Raw genomic sequence first — 18293 nt, 5'->3', positions numbered from 1 at the left:
CCAGTGATCCGGAGGGATTAAGAAATCCACCCAAGGTCATACATCAAGTTCATGGCAGAGTTCTGCTGGGTTATGTTAGCATCTACGACTCCACTAGGTCAGTGAAGGGCAGAGTCTGAATGTAGGATGAGGACGTGCTTCATGGTGTCTTTCCCCCTTACCCTCTCAGTCCCTCTTCTGAGCCTAACAGAACTTCCACCGACTCGCGTCTCTGAGAAATGGCAGCTGGGCCACATTTCGAAGCTTCTTGGCTTCTCCCTGCTTCCCAGCGAGGCCCGCCTTAAGCTGTGTGTGCACTGGGGTGGCATGATTTACAAACAAGCAGGACCAAAAAGGAAAAATCCTCTCTTGTGGAGAATTAGGTCAGTGGCAGAGCTGGGGAGGGGAGGGAATCCAGACCTGGTTCTGCCATCTTCCAGTTCGCCCCACTTGCCTGAAGCAGTCAGGGCAGAGGCCCACGGTGCTGTTGGGAAGCAGACATATGGGCTTGGGGACGAGGAGCGGGGGGCAGTGCCTGGACATGTGTTCTTGTGCAGATGTGTGGGAACATGCAAGCGGTCTGGTTTCCGGCCACTCGGGACTCCCCCCACTCTCGCTGTGTTTGTCTGGATTACTCTAAGGGGGATATTAGTGTTGTCTAATAACGGCCTCAGATTTATCTAGGGATTTGTGTGATTAATTCCCAAGCAAAGTACAGCGGATAGATTAGAGCTCAGCCGGTGCAGTGGGTCTACACTCCCCATTCTCTGCCCCTTCTAATTGGTTTTGGGGGAGGCTCTCCTTTCCCCTCCTTGTTGTCCTGATTGTTGAAGGCTCTAGCACTTGGGGTAGGGTAGTGGAAACCATTTTCCACTGCTACAAAGCATGAGTGAGTGTCTGGGAAGACAGCAGAATCTCCAAGTTCATGCTCTTGTTCCTTTTTTTTTTTTTAAGTTTTTATTTATTTGACAGAGAAAGAGCAAGCACCAGCAGGGGGAGCAGCAGAGGGAGAGGGAGAAACAGGCTCCCTACTGTGCAGGGAACCCCACACAGGGCTTGATCCCAGGACCGTGGGATGATCCCATGACCTGAGCTGAAGGCAGATGCTTAACCGACTGAGCCACCCAGGCGCCTACTCTTGTTCTTTTATGAAAGCTGGAAGAGATGTGGCCACTTGCTTTTCTCTCCCAGTTGCCGCCGCTGTCTTCTTAGTGCCGGATTGGTCTCCCAGCCCCCCTCTCAGGGCACTGGTGGCGGAGTGGGAACAGCGGTGAACTGTGACGCGGATGACCTGAATTCTGGGTTTAGTGTCCATGTTGTCCAGCGGGATGGACATGTCGATGACCTGGTCTTGGGTTTGTGTCTCTCATCGGAGCCTCAAAGGATCTTGTACCACTTTATCGCCTGGATCGCAATTACGATGACATAACTAATTATCTTGTTATTTGTGGCCCATCTCCCCAGCTAGGCCTGAACCTCCAAGAATGCACGCCCTACCTCTGCCTTGTTCACCTGCCATCCCCCTAGTGCCCAGCGTGGCCCCCAGACATGGGTACGTGATTTGGATACGTGTCTATGGAATGAACTTGTTAAACAGATTCTGCTTGACACCGTCGAGTTCTTCCACTTCTAAAATCCTCTGTGTCTCTCTTACTCTGTTTTCTCTGAAACAATCACAGAAATAGCCCCTTTTTAGTGTTCTTACTGCTTTTTGAGCTATGGTACCACAGAATTTATAAGATTAAAAATGGTGATGACTAATAACACTTTAATTCAAAAGGCACATTACTGATACATAAAATATGAAATTCCTTCTAGGAACGCCCCCTCTGCTTGCTTGATCTCTGTGGTTCCTGGCAGTGGAATGCCACCCTGCCTGGCCTTCTGAGTTCCTTCTGCGGGGGCCTGCAGGGTCTTATTGAACCCTTCAGAATAGGGCTGGTACTAATTAGTAGGCTGCATGCATGGTTCTTGGACTCAAAAATGATTCTTTTAGGTGCAGAGCAAATCCTATACTAATTTCACATCACAACACACCCTGCTTTTCCAGGGAAGAAGTCAACCTTGCTAATTTTCTGAAAATGAAAGACAGCAGAGTGTTTAAGGGAAAGCAGAAACGTTGATGGGGCTTAGTAGTGAGCCTTAGGACTGCTTGCTTTCTTCTGAGGTTCCCAGGTCACTAGAAACTCCATTTCTCAGGGCAGGTGCCCTCAGGAAAGATTTTAGTTGAAAGTCTCCAGCTAATGAGTCAATATGTGACCCCCTCCGGAAGCCCATGGCAGACACTGCTAATCAGTCATAACCCCCTTTTCTTCCCAAACCCATATGAGGCTGCAGACTCTTTTTTTTTTTAACACCTTACTCCAAAAATGTCACTAAAGAAAGCGGAACTAATATGTGCTGAGCATTAGGCATTTTAGTTGTATTTGCCTGTTTCGATCCTCCTGACAAATGTGAAATTGAGAGAGTAATCCCCATTTTACAGATGAAGCTTGAGCAACTTATACAAGGTCATAATAATAGCAAGGCTGGTATTTGAGCTCAAAGCTTTCATGCCACCATGCCTCCCAGGGAGCCCCACTCTCAGGGGTGTCAATTTGACCCCTGGTCAGTTATGATGAAATGTATCTTCCTTCTCTGGGGACCACTTCAAGGTTTCTCCAGCAAATAACTTGGAAGCATTCTCTGTCAACCCTAAATCCCGTATTAGCACTAAGTGCAATAATAGGCCATATAGGGTCACCCTATCATGTTTATCTACTCTCTTGGTTTATTAGATTTACTACTAACTGCACTCAGGGCACTTGTTTTTTGAGTCTCCAGTGCCTAAGTCGGTGTCTGGCCTGTATCACAGTCAATAAACGTTAGCTATTTCGAATTGAGCCCGACACAGACCTCGCTATGGGAACAGAAAGGGTGAGGATAAAGGCTTATGGCAAATTAAAGCCTTCCCAGCTGTTCTGAGAACCTCACAGCCAGCCTTTTTCAAACTCTTTTCCATGAGATGTTACTAGGTATTTTACGGAGGGAGAAGTGTCTGGTGTTCAAAAACTTTTGTAAACCTGAATACTGTATCCCCTCTTGGACTTTGCAGTGTGTCTTAGTGTAGGTTAGGCTTTCTGAAGTCTAGCCAGAGAACCTTGTTTATTTTTGTTTAATTCACTTGCTTCTAAATTTATTACTCGACTACAATTTTTTTTTGTCGTCGTTGTTGGCAAGGAACCCCTATTCACATTTTGCTGGGTGTTGTATCTTTGGGAAATTCTGTTCTGGATATGTTGCCTCAAATTATAATCCTTTCTCTGAAATATGGGTTCTGATGTCATGGATACTCTAATATATTTACTGACCCTTCTTTTTTTTAATTCAGGTATAATTAACACACACTCATATTAGTTTCCAGTGTATAGTATACTGATTCACAATTCTATACATTTCTCAGTGCTTATCAGGATAAATGTATTAATCCCCTTTATGTATTTCACCCTTCCCCCCACACACCTCCCCTCCAGCAACCACCAGTTCTCTGTATTTAAGAGTCTGTGTTTTTGTGTGTTTTGTTTTTCAAATTCCTCATATGAGTGAATCATGTGCTATTTGTCTTTCTCTGACTTATTTCACTTCGCATTATGCACTCTGGGTCTATCCATGTTGTCACAAGTGGCAAAATCTTTCCTTTTCATGGTTGAGTAATATTCTGTTGTGTACATACCACATCTTCTTTATTCATCTATCGATGGACACTTGGGGTTGTATCTATCTTTTGGCGATTGTAAATGATGCTGCAGTAAACATAGGAGTGTACGCATCTTTTTGAATTGGTGTTTTCATTTTCTTTGGGTATATACACAGTAGTGGGATTACTGGATCATATGGTAATTCTATTTTTCATTTTTTGAGGAACCTCCATACTGTTTTCCATAGTGACTGTACCAGTTTGCGTTCCCACCAACAGTGCACGAGGGTTCCTTTTTCTCCACATCCTTGCCAACACTTGCTATTTCTTGTCTTTTTGATTTTAGCCGTCCTGACAGGTATAAGGTGATATTTCAGTGTGGTTTTGATTTGCTTTTCCCTGATGATTAGTGATGCTGATAGTCTCTCATGCATCAGTTGGCCATGTATCCGTAGGTCTTCTTTGGAAAAACATCTATTCAGGACCTCTGCCTGTTTTTAAATTGGATTGTTTCATTGTTGTTGTTGTTGTTTTTGGTATTGAGTTGTATAAGTTCTTTATTTATTTTGGATATTAACCTATTCTTGGATATATCATTTGCAAATGTCATCTCCCATTCAGTAAGTTGTCTTTTTGGGGTTTTTTTGATGGTGTCCTTGGCTAATGACCATCATTTCTTGCCACTGGAATTGGCAGGCCCACACCAGTTTCTTGACATTTGCCCCCATACCCCCAGGATCTAGATTTGGGTGGTTGACCAGCAAGGGAAGAAATAATTGGGAATGGATGGATGGTGTATGGGAAAGAAAAAGACTTTGAATTCAGAGAAATCAGAGTTCAAATCCTGGGCACTACATGTGAATTATGTGAACTTGGGCGTATGAACTTCCCTGAGTCTTGGTTTCCTTGTTTGTTAAGTGCGGATAACAACAGTATTTATATCGGAATTAAATGAAGTCATATATACACAATGCTGCCATAGGTGACATACATATAGGAGGTCTTCATAAAATAGCAGGGATTATAACTGAAAATGAACACACTTGTCTTCTGGGTCATATGTTTAAGTTTCTTTTATAATATCATTGTGAATAGGTATTCTATTTAATCCTTTTGATGCTAACTATGACAGTGAAAAGAGCTTCAAGGAGGGCCATGAGTTGCCTGAGGTCACATAGCTGGCTGGAAAGTCAGGGCTCAAAACCTGGGCTTCTCTAAGCAAAGTGTGGTGTACAGATACAACAGAGTATTATTCAGCGTGGCAAAGGAAGGAAATTCTGATGCACACTGCATGGGTAAACGTTGGGGACATGATGCCAGTGAAAGAGGCTAGTCACAAAAGGATGAATGCCGTAGGAGCCTCCAGGAGGTTCCTGGAGTTGTCAGATTCATAAAGACAGAAAGGAGAAAGGTGGTGGCTGAGGGGCTGGGGGAAGAGGTGTGGGCAGTTACTGTTTAATGGGAAGAGAGTTTTAGTTTTACATGGTGCAAGGAGTCCTGGAGACGGATGGTGGTGACAGCTGCACAACAGTGTGAATGTATTTATGTCACTGAGCTGTACGCTTAAAAACGTTAAGATGGTAAATTTTATGTGTATGTTACCACCACAACAAAAATATATAGGAAAACCAAAAATAATTGGGGCATCTGACTCCAAAGGCAGGGTTCTTTCCTGCATATAACAGCACCCCCTACAGAGGGGTGGGTAGTGGTGGCGGGCTCCCCTTCCAAGGCCCTTTGTACTGAATTACAAAATTTGCAGAACTCGCCTCTGCCGAGAAGACTCACTGGATTCTCCCAGATCCTTCTTCTAATTGGCACAAGCCCAAGGAGTTAGTCTTTCCAGGGAGCAAGGAATTCTTGGAAAGAGGGCAGATCCTTGGTCTCATGGAAACCACTCGGTTCAAGTAATAATGATGATTTGCTAATATTGATTAGTGCTTCCTCTGTGCCAGACAACCTCCCTGTGCTTTTGCATAATCAGCTCCTTATTACCTTTACATCTGTCCTATAAGATAGGTAGACTTTCCCCATTTTACAGATGGAGTCCAAGTTAGGATGCAGGGATGTAATTTAGTATGGCTGAGCTCATATACAGTGTGTAGAACAGCCAGGACTTTAACTCAAGTCTTCCTTTTTTTTTTTTTTTTTAATATTTTATTTCTTTATTTGACAGAGACAGCCAGTGAGAGAGGGAACACAAGCAGGGGAAGTGGGAGAGGAAGAAGCAGGCTTCCAGTGGAAGAGCCTGACGTGGGGCTTGATCCCAGAACTCTGGGATCACGCCCTGAGCCGAAGGCAGACGCTTAACGACTGCGCCACCCAGGCGCCCCTAACTCAGGTCTTCCTGACTCCAGACCCTGCCTCTTAACCCCTGTGCTATCTGCAGGAGACAGGGAAATTGAAGCTGTCCTCATCTCAGCTCTTTTTCCATGAGGTTTGACTGATTTCTTTTCCCTCCTGTGATGCACTCCTCTCTAACCTACCAAGATGAGGGACATCCTCTCGTATAGGTCAGTTTGTCTCCTGATTTCCTGGTGTTCTCTGGGATGCAGGTGTGTACTCTTCTCCTTGGTGGGTCATGCTCATCTGGGGAGGATGATATCCATTTTCTTTACCTAGGAAGTTGGCATTTGGGCTCTATCTCCTGGCTCTGCCCACCTGCTATGAAGACTTTTCTAAAGCCTGTTGGGTGGGATCCTATTGTAGGTGCCAGCCTCATGGCCTAATGCTGGGAAGTACTATTTAGCTAGAGATGCCTTTTGTTTACAAGGCTTAAACAGCTGGATAGGAGCTCAACTTGGCATTTTCAGTTTACAAAGGGTATATCAACAAGCCAGCAGAGGCATTCATAATAACAATTTCAGTAAGTGTTTACTGAACATTTACTCTGTGCCTGGTGTTGTGTTAAGCACTTTATGTGGATCATCTCATCTGACCCTCATAACAGTCACATAAATTAGGTACAGTCAGTTCTGCTAGAAAGCTTGTTTTGAAAATGCAAATTTGTTCCAATGCGATTGATATATTAGGGAACGATTTGAGCATAATAATTTTGCCTTTGATTATGCATGATTTTGTCCACAAGAAACACGAGGTAAAGGCAGAAAACTGCTGCCTGCTGAACCAGGCTGTGTAGAAATCCACAGAATGCACACACCTCGGAAGCATGCATGCTCCTTCAGTTACCAAGTGTGCTGTGAGCCGCACCCATGCACATCTGGTGTTACAACTCCGCCCAGCATCAGCGCATCCTCCTCTCACTACTTGGCGGCAACTCACAGGCTTCCTGCTTCCACAAGCACACTTCAAGTCTTTTTCAAGGGCTCTACTGATTGTAGTATTTATATATTTCTTAACCATTTAACACATGTAAAACTGGTTCCTATCTTCTATTATGGGTCATTGACAAGGTTTTGGGGTATCTTGTCACAACTTGATTTTCCCCATTAGCTCTGTGGTTTTTACTGTGTGATTTTGCACCGTGTGGGTGACTTTTCGGAATGTACATGTGCTTCTAGCAGAACTGACCCTGCTGCCATTATTTTCATGTGGCCAAAGTGGAAGGTAAAACTAAGCAATTTGACAAAAGTATTTGTAATCACTAGTGGTAAAGTCAGGATTCAAACCCCAGATTGCCTTACCCCCATGTCTGTGCTCAAAACCCCTAGAGCATTAACCAAACCAAACCAAACCCTGTTGTCTGAACTGATCTTTGATTGCGTGTGTAACAAGTAGACTCCTTCTTCCCCCAACTGTCAGTCAAGCTCTGGTTTCTCAAGCCACAGACACTACAAGTATGTTAGAGCCTCTAAGGGATTTGGGCACCATGGTGACCCAGCCCATGGGCGTGCCATCCGTGTTCCTTCCTGCTTTGCAGCCCGCTCCTCTCCCTGCTCCTGCCTTCCGGGCTGGCTGGCACCTGACACAGCAGCTACCTCTCTGCTCCTCTTGCAAGCTGGAGTTGTTAGCATCAAAGAACAAAAGCAAACAGAACCAGGGCTGGGGGGCGGTGCTCAGTCTTCTACAAAGGCCGATAAATGGGCTCTGTGTTGGGGATGAAGCTAATACCACCTGGCCTTTTGTGGGGAGACATCTCTTCCTGTGTTTGAAGAGCTCAGACACTGAAAGCTGGAAAGAGCCCCAGAACAGAGGAAGCCCAGCCGCTTCGCCGCTGGAAGTTTGCTTTAGCTCAACTAACAGGATTGTTTCTGTATTTGTTCCTGAAGTCAAGGGAAGAACCTTGTGCTCATTCTCCCCAGGGGCAAGAAACGACAGGCTGTTGGAGAGATGGAGCACATGCCTTTTTTTCCTCCCCTAATGTAGTCAGGGGTACTCCTCAGTTGAAGGCCTGACCTGATGCTCATGGGCCTGGGGCAAGAACATACATGGGCATCTGCCTCCCAGTGGGCAGCCTCCCTTCTCTCTACTTCCAGCACTGTGAGGATGCTTGTGGACATTTGTGTGGACACCCCAGCCTGTGGAAGTCCACAGCTCCTGTAAACTGCTTTCCCTTGGCCATTTCTTGACACTAGTGTACACACATCAGTGGATTGGTCAGCTTTTGGGAGACTGGACTCCAGTGAATGTGGGGCCATTTGGGCAAGGAATTCTGAGTACCTGATTGTACTGTACGAAGGGGTTAGTGGCAGGTGTTGCTGGTTCTTGGTGAGAACATCTTGTGGGCCCTGTGGACTCCTCAGATCCCCGGGTGGGATATAGCGGCAGTAGGGACAGATAATGACCCTCTGCAGCATATAGCCCAGGGCAAAGACTCCAGTTGGCCAGGCCTATGGTCATATTGCATTTGACGCCTTCCCTCTGCCCTGGGCTGTGCCTTTTTGTCACTTCTGTTAGATGCCCTATATTCCTATCCCTAATTTGTAGCTCGATGGGTCAGATGGTTTGCTCTTTTATCCAGAAATATAGCTTGACCCTTATTGGTTATGCTACTCTGAGTATGGGAGATATTACTAAGATAGTCTGGGTCTTAGTTACCATACCTGTAAAACAGCTTGAATAACATTCCTACCTGTTAGGGTTTTGGTGAGAATTAAATAAGACGAGATATATAAAGCACTTAGCACCAGCACCCAGAGAATATTCAATAAGTGCAAGCTTTATTATGAGTTGGTAGTGCTTTGTGTCAGGGATAGATAGGCATTACCCATTTTATCCCTACTTTTACCCTTTGACATGTGATGCTGGATACAGTAATTGGCTCAGGAAGAGACACATGACCTAAGCTAAACCAGTGAGAGCCTTCCCAGGGAGTTTTACCAAAATTACCAGGAAATCAGCTGCTCTCTTTTCTCTAGTACTGCCAGGTTTTGTCTTTGTTACATCGTGGGGAGAACCCACGTGATCATGAGGGCAGCACTGGAGAAAACAGTTGTTATTAATTTAGTAGGGTATTAAGACAGACTCAGAGTCCAATACCAACTCTGTCTCTCTGTCCATAGTTGTGTGTCTTAATTTCTCTTAATTTCTTTTCTTGTGTGTAAATGCAGATTCCAGTATCAATTCACATGATCTATTAACCATTTAGTACGTTTTGCTGAGCACCTATTGTAGACCAGACCCAGCTTAGACACTGGAGATACAAGCAGTGAATGAAACAGACAAGACTGCTGTCATGAATCTTGTATTTAAAGGGGGTTATAAACAATAAAAGCAGAGACCCATCCTGTGATGTCAAATAGTGATTAGTGCCATGAGGAAGGAAAAGCAGGGTAAGTGGCAGAGAAGGGTCCCTATTTTAGAGAAGGTGGTTAAGGAAGGTCTTTCTGAGAGAGTAATATTTGAGCTGATACCTAAAGAAAATGAGAAACTGTCTTATAAGTGCCTGACAAAGACCATTCAATCAGGGGCTAGCACATGCCCAGGCTGCGGTGGGACCTACTTAATTAGTATTAGTTACTTCTATTATGACCAGGTCTGAAGACTGGCTCTCATGACCTTGCATCTTCCCTCTTCTGTCCCCCTAACTCTGGCACTCAATGCTGATCTTGGTGGAAAAAATTTCTGAAAAACAAATTCTCGCCCAGTCTGGGGCTACCTCTTAGGAATGCCATGCTCAAAGCAGGGATTGGGGCAGCAACCCAGGAGAGGAAGGATTTGACCATGGCTGCCACCCTTCACCTACTGCCTTCAGCATCACAACCAGGAAGAAGTAAATTAGGGCATTCCCACCTTCACTCAGTACCCCACAGACGCTTATCCTGTATTCAGCAATAACCTCGGCCACAAGTGCGTAAAATCAGCACACTTATTTTAAAGCTCAAAGGGAAACATTTTCCTGTAGTTTGGGGGAGATCTGGTTCTTCTAACCATGGGGGAAAAGGAGGGACCCTCCATCTGCTGCTGTTGTGTTTACAGAAGAGAGCTCAGCCAGGGAGTCCTTCTGTCTTACCCTTCATTTGGACTACATAATTTCATAAGGGAGGAGTCCGAGATCCCCGACTCACTACTTACACACACATATACACACACACAAACACACACCCCACGCCCCTGGATAAGCTCTGGGGAGCGTGGGACAGGCTGCACAGCCAGCCTTCTGGAGGCGAGGCCCAGCCAAACCTTTTGGGACCCCACCTGGTGAACTCTGTCTTGGGTCTGACCTATTTTCTAGGAGAGAAAATAGAATATAGATTTAAATGCAGTGGTGCTCTGGAAAACTACAGGCCCAGCAGTGTGAGAAAATAAAACGGTGGTGGGGGGGAGCAGAGGAAGTGCTGGTATGGGTGAGGATGCCACCTCTCCTGGATCAATTCTTATCTGGTTGTCAACTGACTTTTCTTCTGCAATTTGCCCCCATTTTTCTCCATGAAAAAATTGATATACAGACACACATTTACATATTTAACTTTCCTCTGACCAGTCTTGGGGCCCAATGCTGCTCCCCCAGACACATACTCCAGGCTGAAGACCAGTAGTAAGCACATACAGAGGGACCTCTGGGGATGGTCGTCTTGGAAGTGGGACAGCAGCAAGGCATGGAGACAGAAACATCTGCAGTTCATCGTAGGTCAGCCTTTCTTGCTGTGTGATCACAGGAAAGACTTTTAATACCCTTGTGCTCTCATATATGAAAGTAATAAAATTTCTAGCTAATGTTGAGAGTTTTCTAAATGTAGGTATTATTTCAAGCTCTTCACAACCACCCTAGGAGGTAGAAACTATGTTCATACCCATTTTACAGATGAAAAAACTGAAGCACAGAAAGCTTCAGTACCTGACCCAAGATCTACATAGACCCAGAGCCCGAATCCTGGCAATCCAGCTGTGGCTCTTCCTCTCTGTGCCAAGTCTTCTGACTTGGCCTGAGTCACATGGCTACACTTGGAGTTAAGGTGGGGGTTATCTCTACCAAGCCACATGGATTAAGTGTGGGAAAGGGATACCCCAAAGGACAGCTGGGACTTATTACACAAAGAAGGGGTGAAAGATGGACAGACAGTATAACAGATGAATATGGTTGAGGTTCTGATTCCCCCCGCTTCCCCAGTCAGCCTTTGCCATTTCATTCTGTTGGTAAGAATCAAATGGAATGTGGAGATTCAGGTTACTCACTGCTTCTTGGGACAGGGGCCAGGTGACACTGTGTGTCTCTATTCTGCATGTTGCACACAATGCTCAGAACTGCCTCCAGCTCAGTGACACAGCTAGAAATTGAGTCAGCACCCTGACCCCTCACTGAAGGAGGTTTTTCTTGGTGTTCTTGTTGCCCCTCTTTGGCAAGAAGAGATGCTGTATGTTTTATGCTCAGGACTAGAACTGAGGCCAATTAAAGCTTCAGGAGGGAATGGAATTTTTTTGAATCACTGTTCTTGCTCTCTTATAACCTTTACCTCCTCCTTGCCCTACTTCCCACTGAGGAGGAGAAGGGAGGAAAAAGACCAAAGAGACGAGAGGGCTGGAACCTCCATTTAGAAGTAGAAGAGTTGAACTGAAATCACACACACACACACACACACACACACACACACACACACACACACCCACACAGCGCCTTAATTCCTGAGGGCTCTTGGTGTTTCCAGGGAGCCTTCTGGTCAACAATTTTTGGTAATTCTGTCTCTGGTAATTCAAAATGGTAACAATCAGCACAGCTAATATTTATGCAGTGCTTGCCTTGTACTGAGTTAAGTGCTTTACAAGTATTTAATCTCATAACACTGCCACGAGGGAGGTTCTGTTCTCTTCCCATTGTATAGCTGAGGAAAACAACTCAGAAGCTCAGTGACTGACCCACAGCTATTCAGTAGGAAGGGATTTGAATCCAGATCTGTCTGTCTCCAGAGTTTAAGATTCTAAACACAATGTTCAAATGGGCAGCTTAGTATTTAAAGAACTTTGGGGGTTCCAAGGTATCGTGCCTCCCTTGGGTGTTGGGGCCTCCAAAGAGCATGTTTCCATGAACAACGGTGTTGACAGTCCCACCACTGAACTCCACCACATGTAAATAGTTTGATATCCTGTTTAATGAAGGGGTATTTTAACGACCACTATTCTAGGCAATCCATCAATCACAGTTAATTGCCCTGCCTAGTTATTTATACAGAATGTTTTCCCTTCCCACCTCTTCTATTTTGCCACTTTTCTTCTTGCTGCCACTGTACCCCTGAATCTAACAACTCACCAGAAAATCTGAAAGGGGGTGTGGCTGAGGAATGATTCAGAGCTCTCTAGAAGTCTCTTTGGGCAGATACAGCTTCTAGGCTGTAGGCTAGGTGTGGGCTGGAGAAATGCTTAGCTGTTGCTGTGGGTTTGTCCCTCCTGGATGTGGGGGCACAGCTCTGTTAGGTCAGTGCCTGGATTTTCCTGGGGCAAGAGTTCTAGTTCCTATGGATCTTGCTGAAGCTTTACAAATCTGATTGCAGCAAATTAGAGGCACAGTAGATAAAACCCATGACTCACTCACAGGGTGGCTAGGAGGGTCTCCCCCATGGCTCCAGGGTGCTCACTTTAGCCTACAAATGGAGTTTGGGTCCCATATGCCTCCGAGGGACCTGGGTCTCCATGGAATAAATGTTGAAATGGGTGGGATTCAAGAGGCCTGGAGTCTTATCTAGTCTCTGTACCTGAACTGTGTGACCTTGGGCAAGTCTCTCAACTTCTTTCATCCCCCATCTTAACCAAAAAGGAATTAAGCTGGATGATATTTGTGGGCTTCCCAGGTCTACCGTCCCATGATTCTAAGTGAGTCACCCAGGATTGCTGGGATGGCCAGTGGTTTCCTGAAGCAGTCCCCTGTTCCTTCTCAGCTGAGGTATATCCTTTCAGGTTGGGTCTGGAGGTTTTGACAAAGCTCTGGCTTGCTCTTGATTTGCCTTCTCAGCAGGATTCTAGCCTACGTTCTAGGGTAGGAGGAGGAGACTGTGTCCATGAAGTTGATGGGAGTGAACCGTTCTTCTTTTTTTGAAAGTTCATTGGCTTAATTCAAATGTCAACCTTCCTAGGGCTGGATGATTATTTGTAGTTGTCAAAAGTGGTTTCAAATGGCAATTCCTGTCATTAATGATGGGGTGAAAAGCAAGGAGAAAAATTAAAGGGGGAGGCAGAATTTCAATTTGTATGGCAAATGTTCTACTCACGCACGATCTCCTGAGTACGCACTGCTGTCTGTGATGAAGGATGGTCACTGGGAATACTGGAGAGGGAGGGGATTATGCATGTTTTGTTATCTTCTATCCTTCAGTCCTATATGGTAAATAATGCTGCAACTGGCTCTTAATTCTCATGCCTCTTTTTCTCTGTTCCTCAAGAAAGTGGCTTATTTTTTCTCTCTGTGGGGAAACTTGCTTGACGTTATGTCCAGTGTTCTGTATCTGGAGGCGAGGAGGATTTGCTTGGGTGGTGTTACGCAGAAATCAACCAGAATATTTTAACCAATATTCTTGCAGGATTCCAGTCTGCTCGGCTCTTCAGAGTCCTATCTGATTCCCGGATGATGTCTTTCCGGACAGATGTGAAGCTCACCTGTCTTGCTACATGCACAGTGGAAAGGGAGCTTAGTCCCTTGCCTTGCATGGGTGGTTTTTGGGTGAAGGTGGAGCTAAGTGCCAGAAGCTGAGTACCTTTGGGGTCTTGCATGAACATGATAGTCATGCAAAGGCACGTTGCACTGTGTGTGTGCTTCTAACACTCTTCTCCCTTTTTCTCCCCCTTTCTCTCCTCTGCCTTTCCCTCTCTTTGAAAATGCTGCCACAGATGTCAGTCAAGGTCCAGGTGAGTCTCCATGTTTGCACAGCTGCCGTGGAAATTTCCCCTCTGCCAGATTGTGCATGGTTTGATTCGGAGTGAGACCTTTTTCTAGGGACTCTAAACAGAAGAGAGATCTAAGTACATTGCATTTTCATTGATTGGGGTTGGGAAGAAATGCCTTGAATTGATGCGTTCGTATTGGTTTTGAAAACTGTTTTAAAACCAAAGGAATGTGGTTCCTGTGCTTATACAGTCACTTCCTTCTGATTAACATTTCTGGGTAAATCAAAGAAGTGGAAAATGAGCATTTTTGGAAATATTTTTTTAAGATATTCGTAAGATATGAATTCCCCAATTTAATGAGTATTTTTGCCTTATCATATATAGATCTACTTCTCTTCTATAGTTTCATGTGGTTGAAAGTTGAAGATTTGACATACTTAGCGTGGAAAATATGTGGGTGAAAGAAGTCTTCTTTCTTTTTATTCTAAGAAATGGCTTTCTCCCCACCCCACAATGAAATTAGCAATTTTTAAATGGTTATGTAACTAATACATGCTCACTGTATTAACAAAAAAAAAAAAAAAAGAAGAAAAGAAAGAGGAATGGTTTTTGTCAATGAACAAATGGAAGGACCATTCTTATGCTAATTGTGCATTTCTCTTGTTAAAATGCATATTCATCCAGGGTTCTAATTGTAAGCATTGTGTGTGTGTTCATATGTGCAGACACACACATATGTACACACACACAGAGACTCATATGAGAGGATAACATATATGGATAAGAAGTGTCAAATGACTTAGAAGGATTTGAAGACTTTTCTAAAATGGATAGAATTTTGAGTTAAGAGGAGTAATTAACCCTACCAAATGAGAAGGGAATATCATCATTCTTAGCTATTTCACATACAATTTCTTGTTTAGTCCTTTTAATATTGAATTCTTGTAGTATCAATACAAGGCCTAGGTATTGTTATATCCATTTTAATATAATGGAAATTGAGGGCCAGCAGGTTACACCATTTGCCCAAGGTCATAGGGTTCATCAGCGGTAGCACTGGGATATGAACCTAGGACTCTGGGACTCCAAAGTTCATGCACGCTCCATTGGAATGCACTGAAGATTCCATCACTGAAAATTCTCAGCAATTGAAGGTCTTGTAAACATTTCCTAATGGGACTATTGTCTACTTTTCTTTAGAAATAATATGGTATCTTCATTATTAGCAGTCCTTTTTCCAAATGAATTTATCCTTTTTTTGACTGTCTAAAGGAATCAACCAGACTTAAGTAGGGTTTCTGACCATTGATCTATGTGATATATTACATAACATAAAACAATAATACAGATATCTCCCAGCTAATACGGTTCCCTGTCTTTTTCTTCTGTCCACACCCTACCTTTCAAAATAAATGGTGTTCCAACTGATGCATAGGACAGCATTTCCTAGGAAGATTCCATTAAATTAATCTATTTAATAATATTTTACTCAACAAATATTGAGAACCTCCTGTGTACCAGGCACTGTTCTAGGCACTAGGGATAAAACAGTGGACAAAACAGAAGACAATCCCTGTCCTCATGGATCTTTTATTCTACTTGAGGGAAGACGATGAGCTAAAGAACTGTAAAGAACACACACATAGTACATATATGTATATATTACATATATTGTATGAGAGGGTAGGTGATGAGCACAGGGGAGAAGAATGAAACTATTAAAAACTAAGTTGCTAACGTATAGAGGATGCTCAGGAAAGGCTTCTCTGTTAAGATGATGCTTTCTGGAACACCTTGAGGTGGTGAGGTAGCAAACCCAACAGCTCAAATATCGGTTGTAGGAGTGCCTCTTGGCTCAACCCCTCCTCCTCCTGGTTCCTGGCAGAGATGTGACCTGGGGTCTCCACGTTGGCTTGTGTGTGCTGTGGGAATGAGTGGGGGCTGAAATCCTGCCTGCATTCCTCTTGCCAAGCCTGCAGTCGTGGGGTTGCCTCTGACCAAGAGTTGGGGGGGGGCACTTTTTTGTAATTCTCGCAAAAGTGCCTATTGGTCCTTTTGACCAAACAGTATGAAACAGTATGGCAGAGACACACAGGCTCCTGTCTGTCTTTCCAAAGGGGTGGAGATCAGTGGATGCCCCTCCGTCACATAACAGCCCCTGTAACTAGACCAACGCAGCCCCGTTCTAGCTGCACAGCCATTCTCTCATCTTTTTCTCTTAATAACCCTCTGAGGTGTGTCCACAGAGTGCCATTTTTCTGCTAGGAAGTTGAGGCCAGGAGGTTAAGTGATGTGTTGAGGTCCCCCAGCCATCGAGGAGCTGGGCCAAGAGGGGATTCCAGCCTGATTCCAAATCTTTGTGCTGCCCTTGGGGTGTCAAGAGCTGATTACCCATCCTGTAAGTCCCCACCCCAACCCCTTGTTTTTTGGTGGTTTCTGAGTCTGACACGGGTCACTAGTTCAGCACCTTTCCTTGTGGCCCGGGACAGAGCTGGAGGTGGCCGGGCTGCCTGGCCCAGGCTGAGGTCAGCGGCCGCCTCCCGCCTCTCTGAGCCGCCGGCCGGCAGCGTGGAGCCAGCCGTGCTGTGGCTCTGAAACAAGACGCCTTTAGTGGTTCTCTGATTTTTTCCCCTTCCCCACAGGAAAACAAATTGGGGATTTTATGAGCTAATGTAACTGTTTACCCAGGGGCCGCGGGAAGACTGTGAGGGATGACTGATTAATTTTACATGTTGGGGATATCGGTGGGAGGTAACCTACTGGAAGACGTAGCTGGCGACGGGGGCCAGCAGGCAGCGCCTTCCCCTAGGTCCAGGAGGTGGGCTGGGGGCGCGGAGAGGTGGTCCGTCTTTAGGAGGGAAGTTTAGGATAACAGAGTAGCATCAGGCATTTGTGCGGTGCTGACCTGAAGAAGCTGAGGGACGCTCAGCTCTAATTTAAGCTTCACGTCAACCCTCCCAGGCAGGTGTTCCCATCCTCTCTCACATGAGAGAGGCCTCAGAGAGGGCCGGTGACTGCCCGCGGTCTCCAGCTGCTAGTACAAGACCAGGATCTCAGCTGTCTCCCTCCGAAGCTGGTGCTGTTTATCTTTGAAAACCTGGCCTTGCCAAGGCAGAGCTGTGGGCCGGGGTTCTTCTTCTCTGTGTCTGCGTTCTTCACTTTCCGTGCAGTGCGTGGCACATAGTAGGGCCTCAAGAATATTTATTGAGCAGACAGTGTGGGAACAAGTACCAGGGCATTGTGAATCTGTAGGGTCCTGAGGCATGTTGGAGCTCAAAGCGTATCCTGTCCAAAGAGGACAACGAGTTTACTTTTCAGAGGAGGAAACTGAGGCCCGGGGAGGGGGAGGGACATCTCCAACCCCAGGTAACCCATTTGTGGCCTGGAGGAGACCCCTGTCAGGCACTTATCCCATGCCCCTGGCCCACTGGGATTTGTCACTGGTCTCCCTGTGCTGCCTGGGGGTCAGGAGTGGGCAGTCCCAGCCCCCTCTGGGCCATGTCATGCCCTCAGCGCTCTCCCTCTTCCTGTGGATTCCACAAGTCTCTGCTAAGGAGAACAAGCCCTTTGGAGGTGAGGAAGAGGGCAGAGGAGAGGAAGGATGTAGGAGGCAGGGAACAGTGCTGGGGCCTGTGGGGGTAAGACCCCCCTCTTCCCCTCCCCCAGCGCCTCCCCCTCCAGCCATGAGGGGCTGCTTTTGGTGCTCCAATGACAGTCTCTCTCTTCAGAAGGGTAATTTCTCAGGCTCTGCCTGCTGATTAGAGCTGGAATTTAAATGAATAACTGTGACCTTGTGGAAGTGCCCTAGTTATTCAGAGGCCCGATGAGGAAATAGGCCTCTTGCTTCGGTCCATCAGAGCCTTGGCAGGCGCAGGAGGAGGGGCTGCTGTCTGCCAGGTCCCCCGAGGAGGCCCGGCGTGCTGTTGCCCGAAGCAGCTGACGGCCTTTGCTGGAGCCTCCCTCTGCCCGCTCTTGATCTCTGCCCTCGGTGTCTCCCCCCTTCAGTTGAAGTCATCTCAGGGCTGTCTGGGGAGAGTGGACCTGCTTATTGATCCTGAGCCCTGCCCTGTCTCCAGAGAGTCCAGCCTGAGGGACGCTGTTCTGAACCCGAGGTCAGGACGCAGCACTGTTGTGTCTGACTTGTGTGATGGACACAGAGGGTTTGCCCCAGAAGTGACTGCTCAGAGACAGGCCCCAGAACCGCAACACTGGCCTCACGCAGGAGCTTGTTAGAAAAGCAGAATCGCAGGCCTCACCCCAGACCTGCTGAGTCAGAATCTGCTTTTACCAAGACGTCCAGGTGTACACACACGATCGCTCGAGACACACTGACCTGAAGCGTCCAGCTTCTCCTCCCCTTTGGGGCCAGCCGGGCTGTGCCGACTGAGGAAGCTGCGGTCCGCCCCACGAATGCCCCTTTCTCATC

The 18293-nt window shown here is 46.0% G+C and overlaps 1 protein-coding gene across 4 annotated transcripts in view; it reads left to right on the top strand.

Moving 5' to 3' along the window:
• The window catches only part of NRXN3 (neurexin 3), a 1447337-nt gene that overhangs the window by 20212 nt on the left and 1408832 nt on the right, over positions 1-18293 (top strand). For all 4 annotated transcript variants that reach the window (XM_040641595.1, XM_040641594.1, XM_040641597.1 and 1 more), the window contains exon 2: positions 13871-13888. In XM_040641595.1, coding sequence (XP_040497529.1) covers positions 13871-13888 — 18 coding nt within the window. The remainder of the gene's footprint in view (positions 1-13870; positions 13889-18293) is intronic.

The sequence above is a fragment of the Ursus maritimus genome, unplaced genomic scaffold (genome assembly GCF_017311325.1).
Source record: "Ursus maritimus isolate PB19 unplaced genomic scaffold, ASM1731132v1 scaffold_25, whole genome shotgun sequence".
NCBI lineage: Eukaryota > Metazoa > Chordata > Mammalia > Carnivora > Ursidae > Ursus > Ursus maritimus.
The sequence above is the reverse complement of the archived record's forward strand: the minus strand, read 5'-3'. Positions and strand labels throughout refer to the sequence as shown.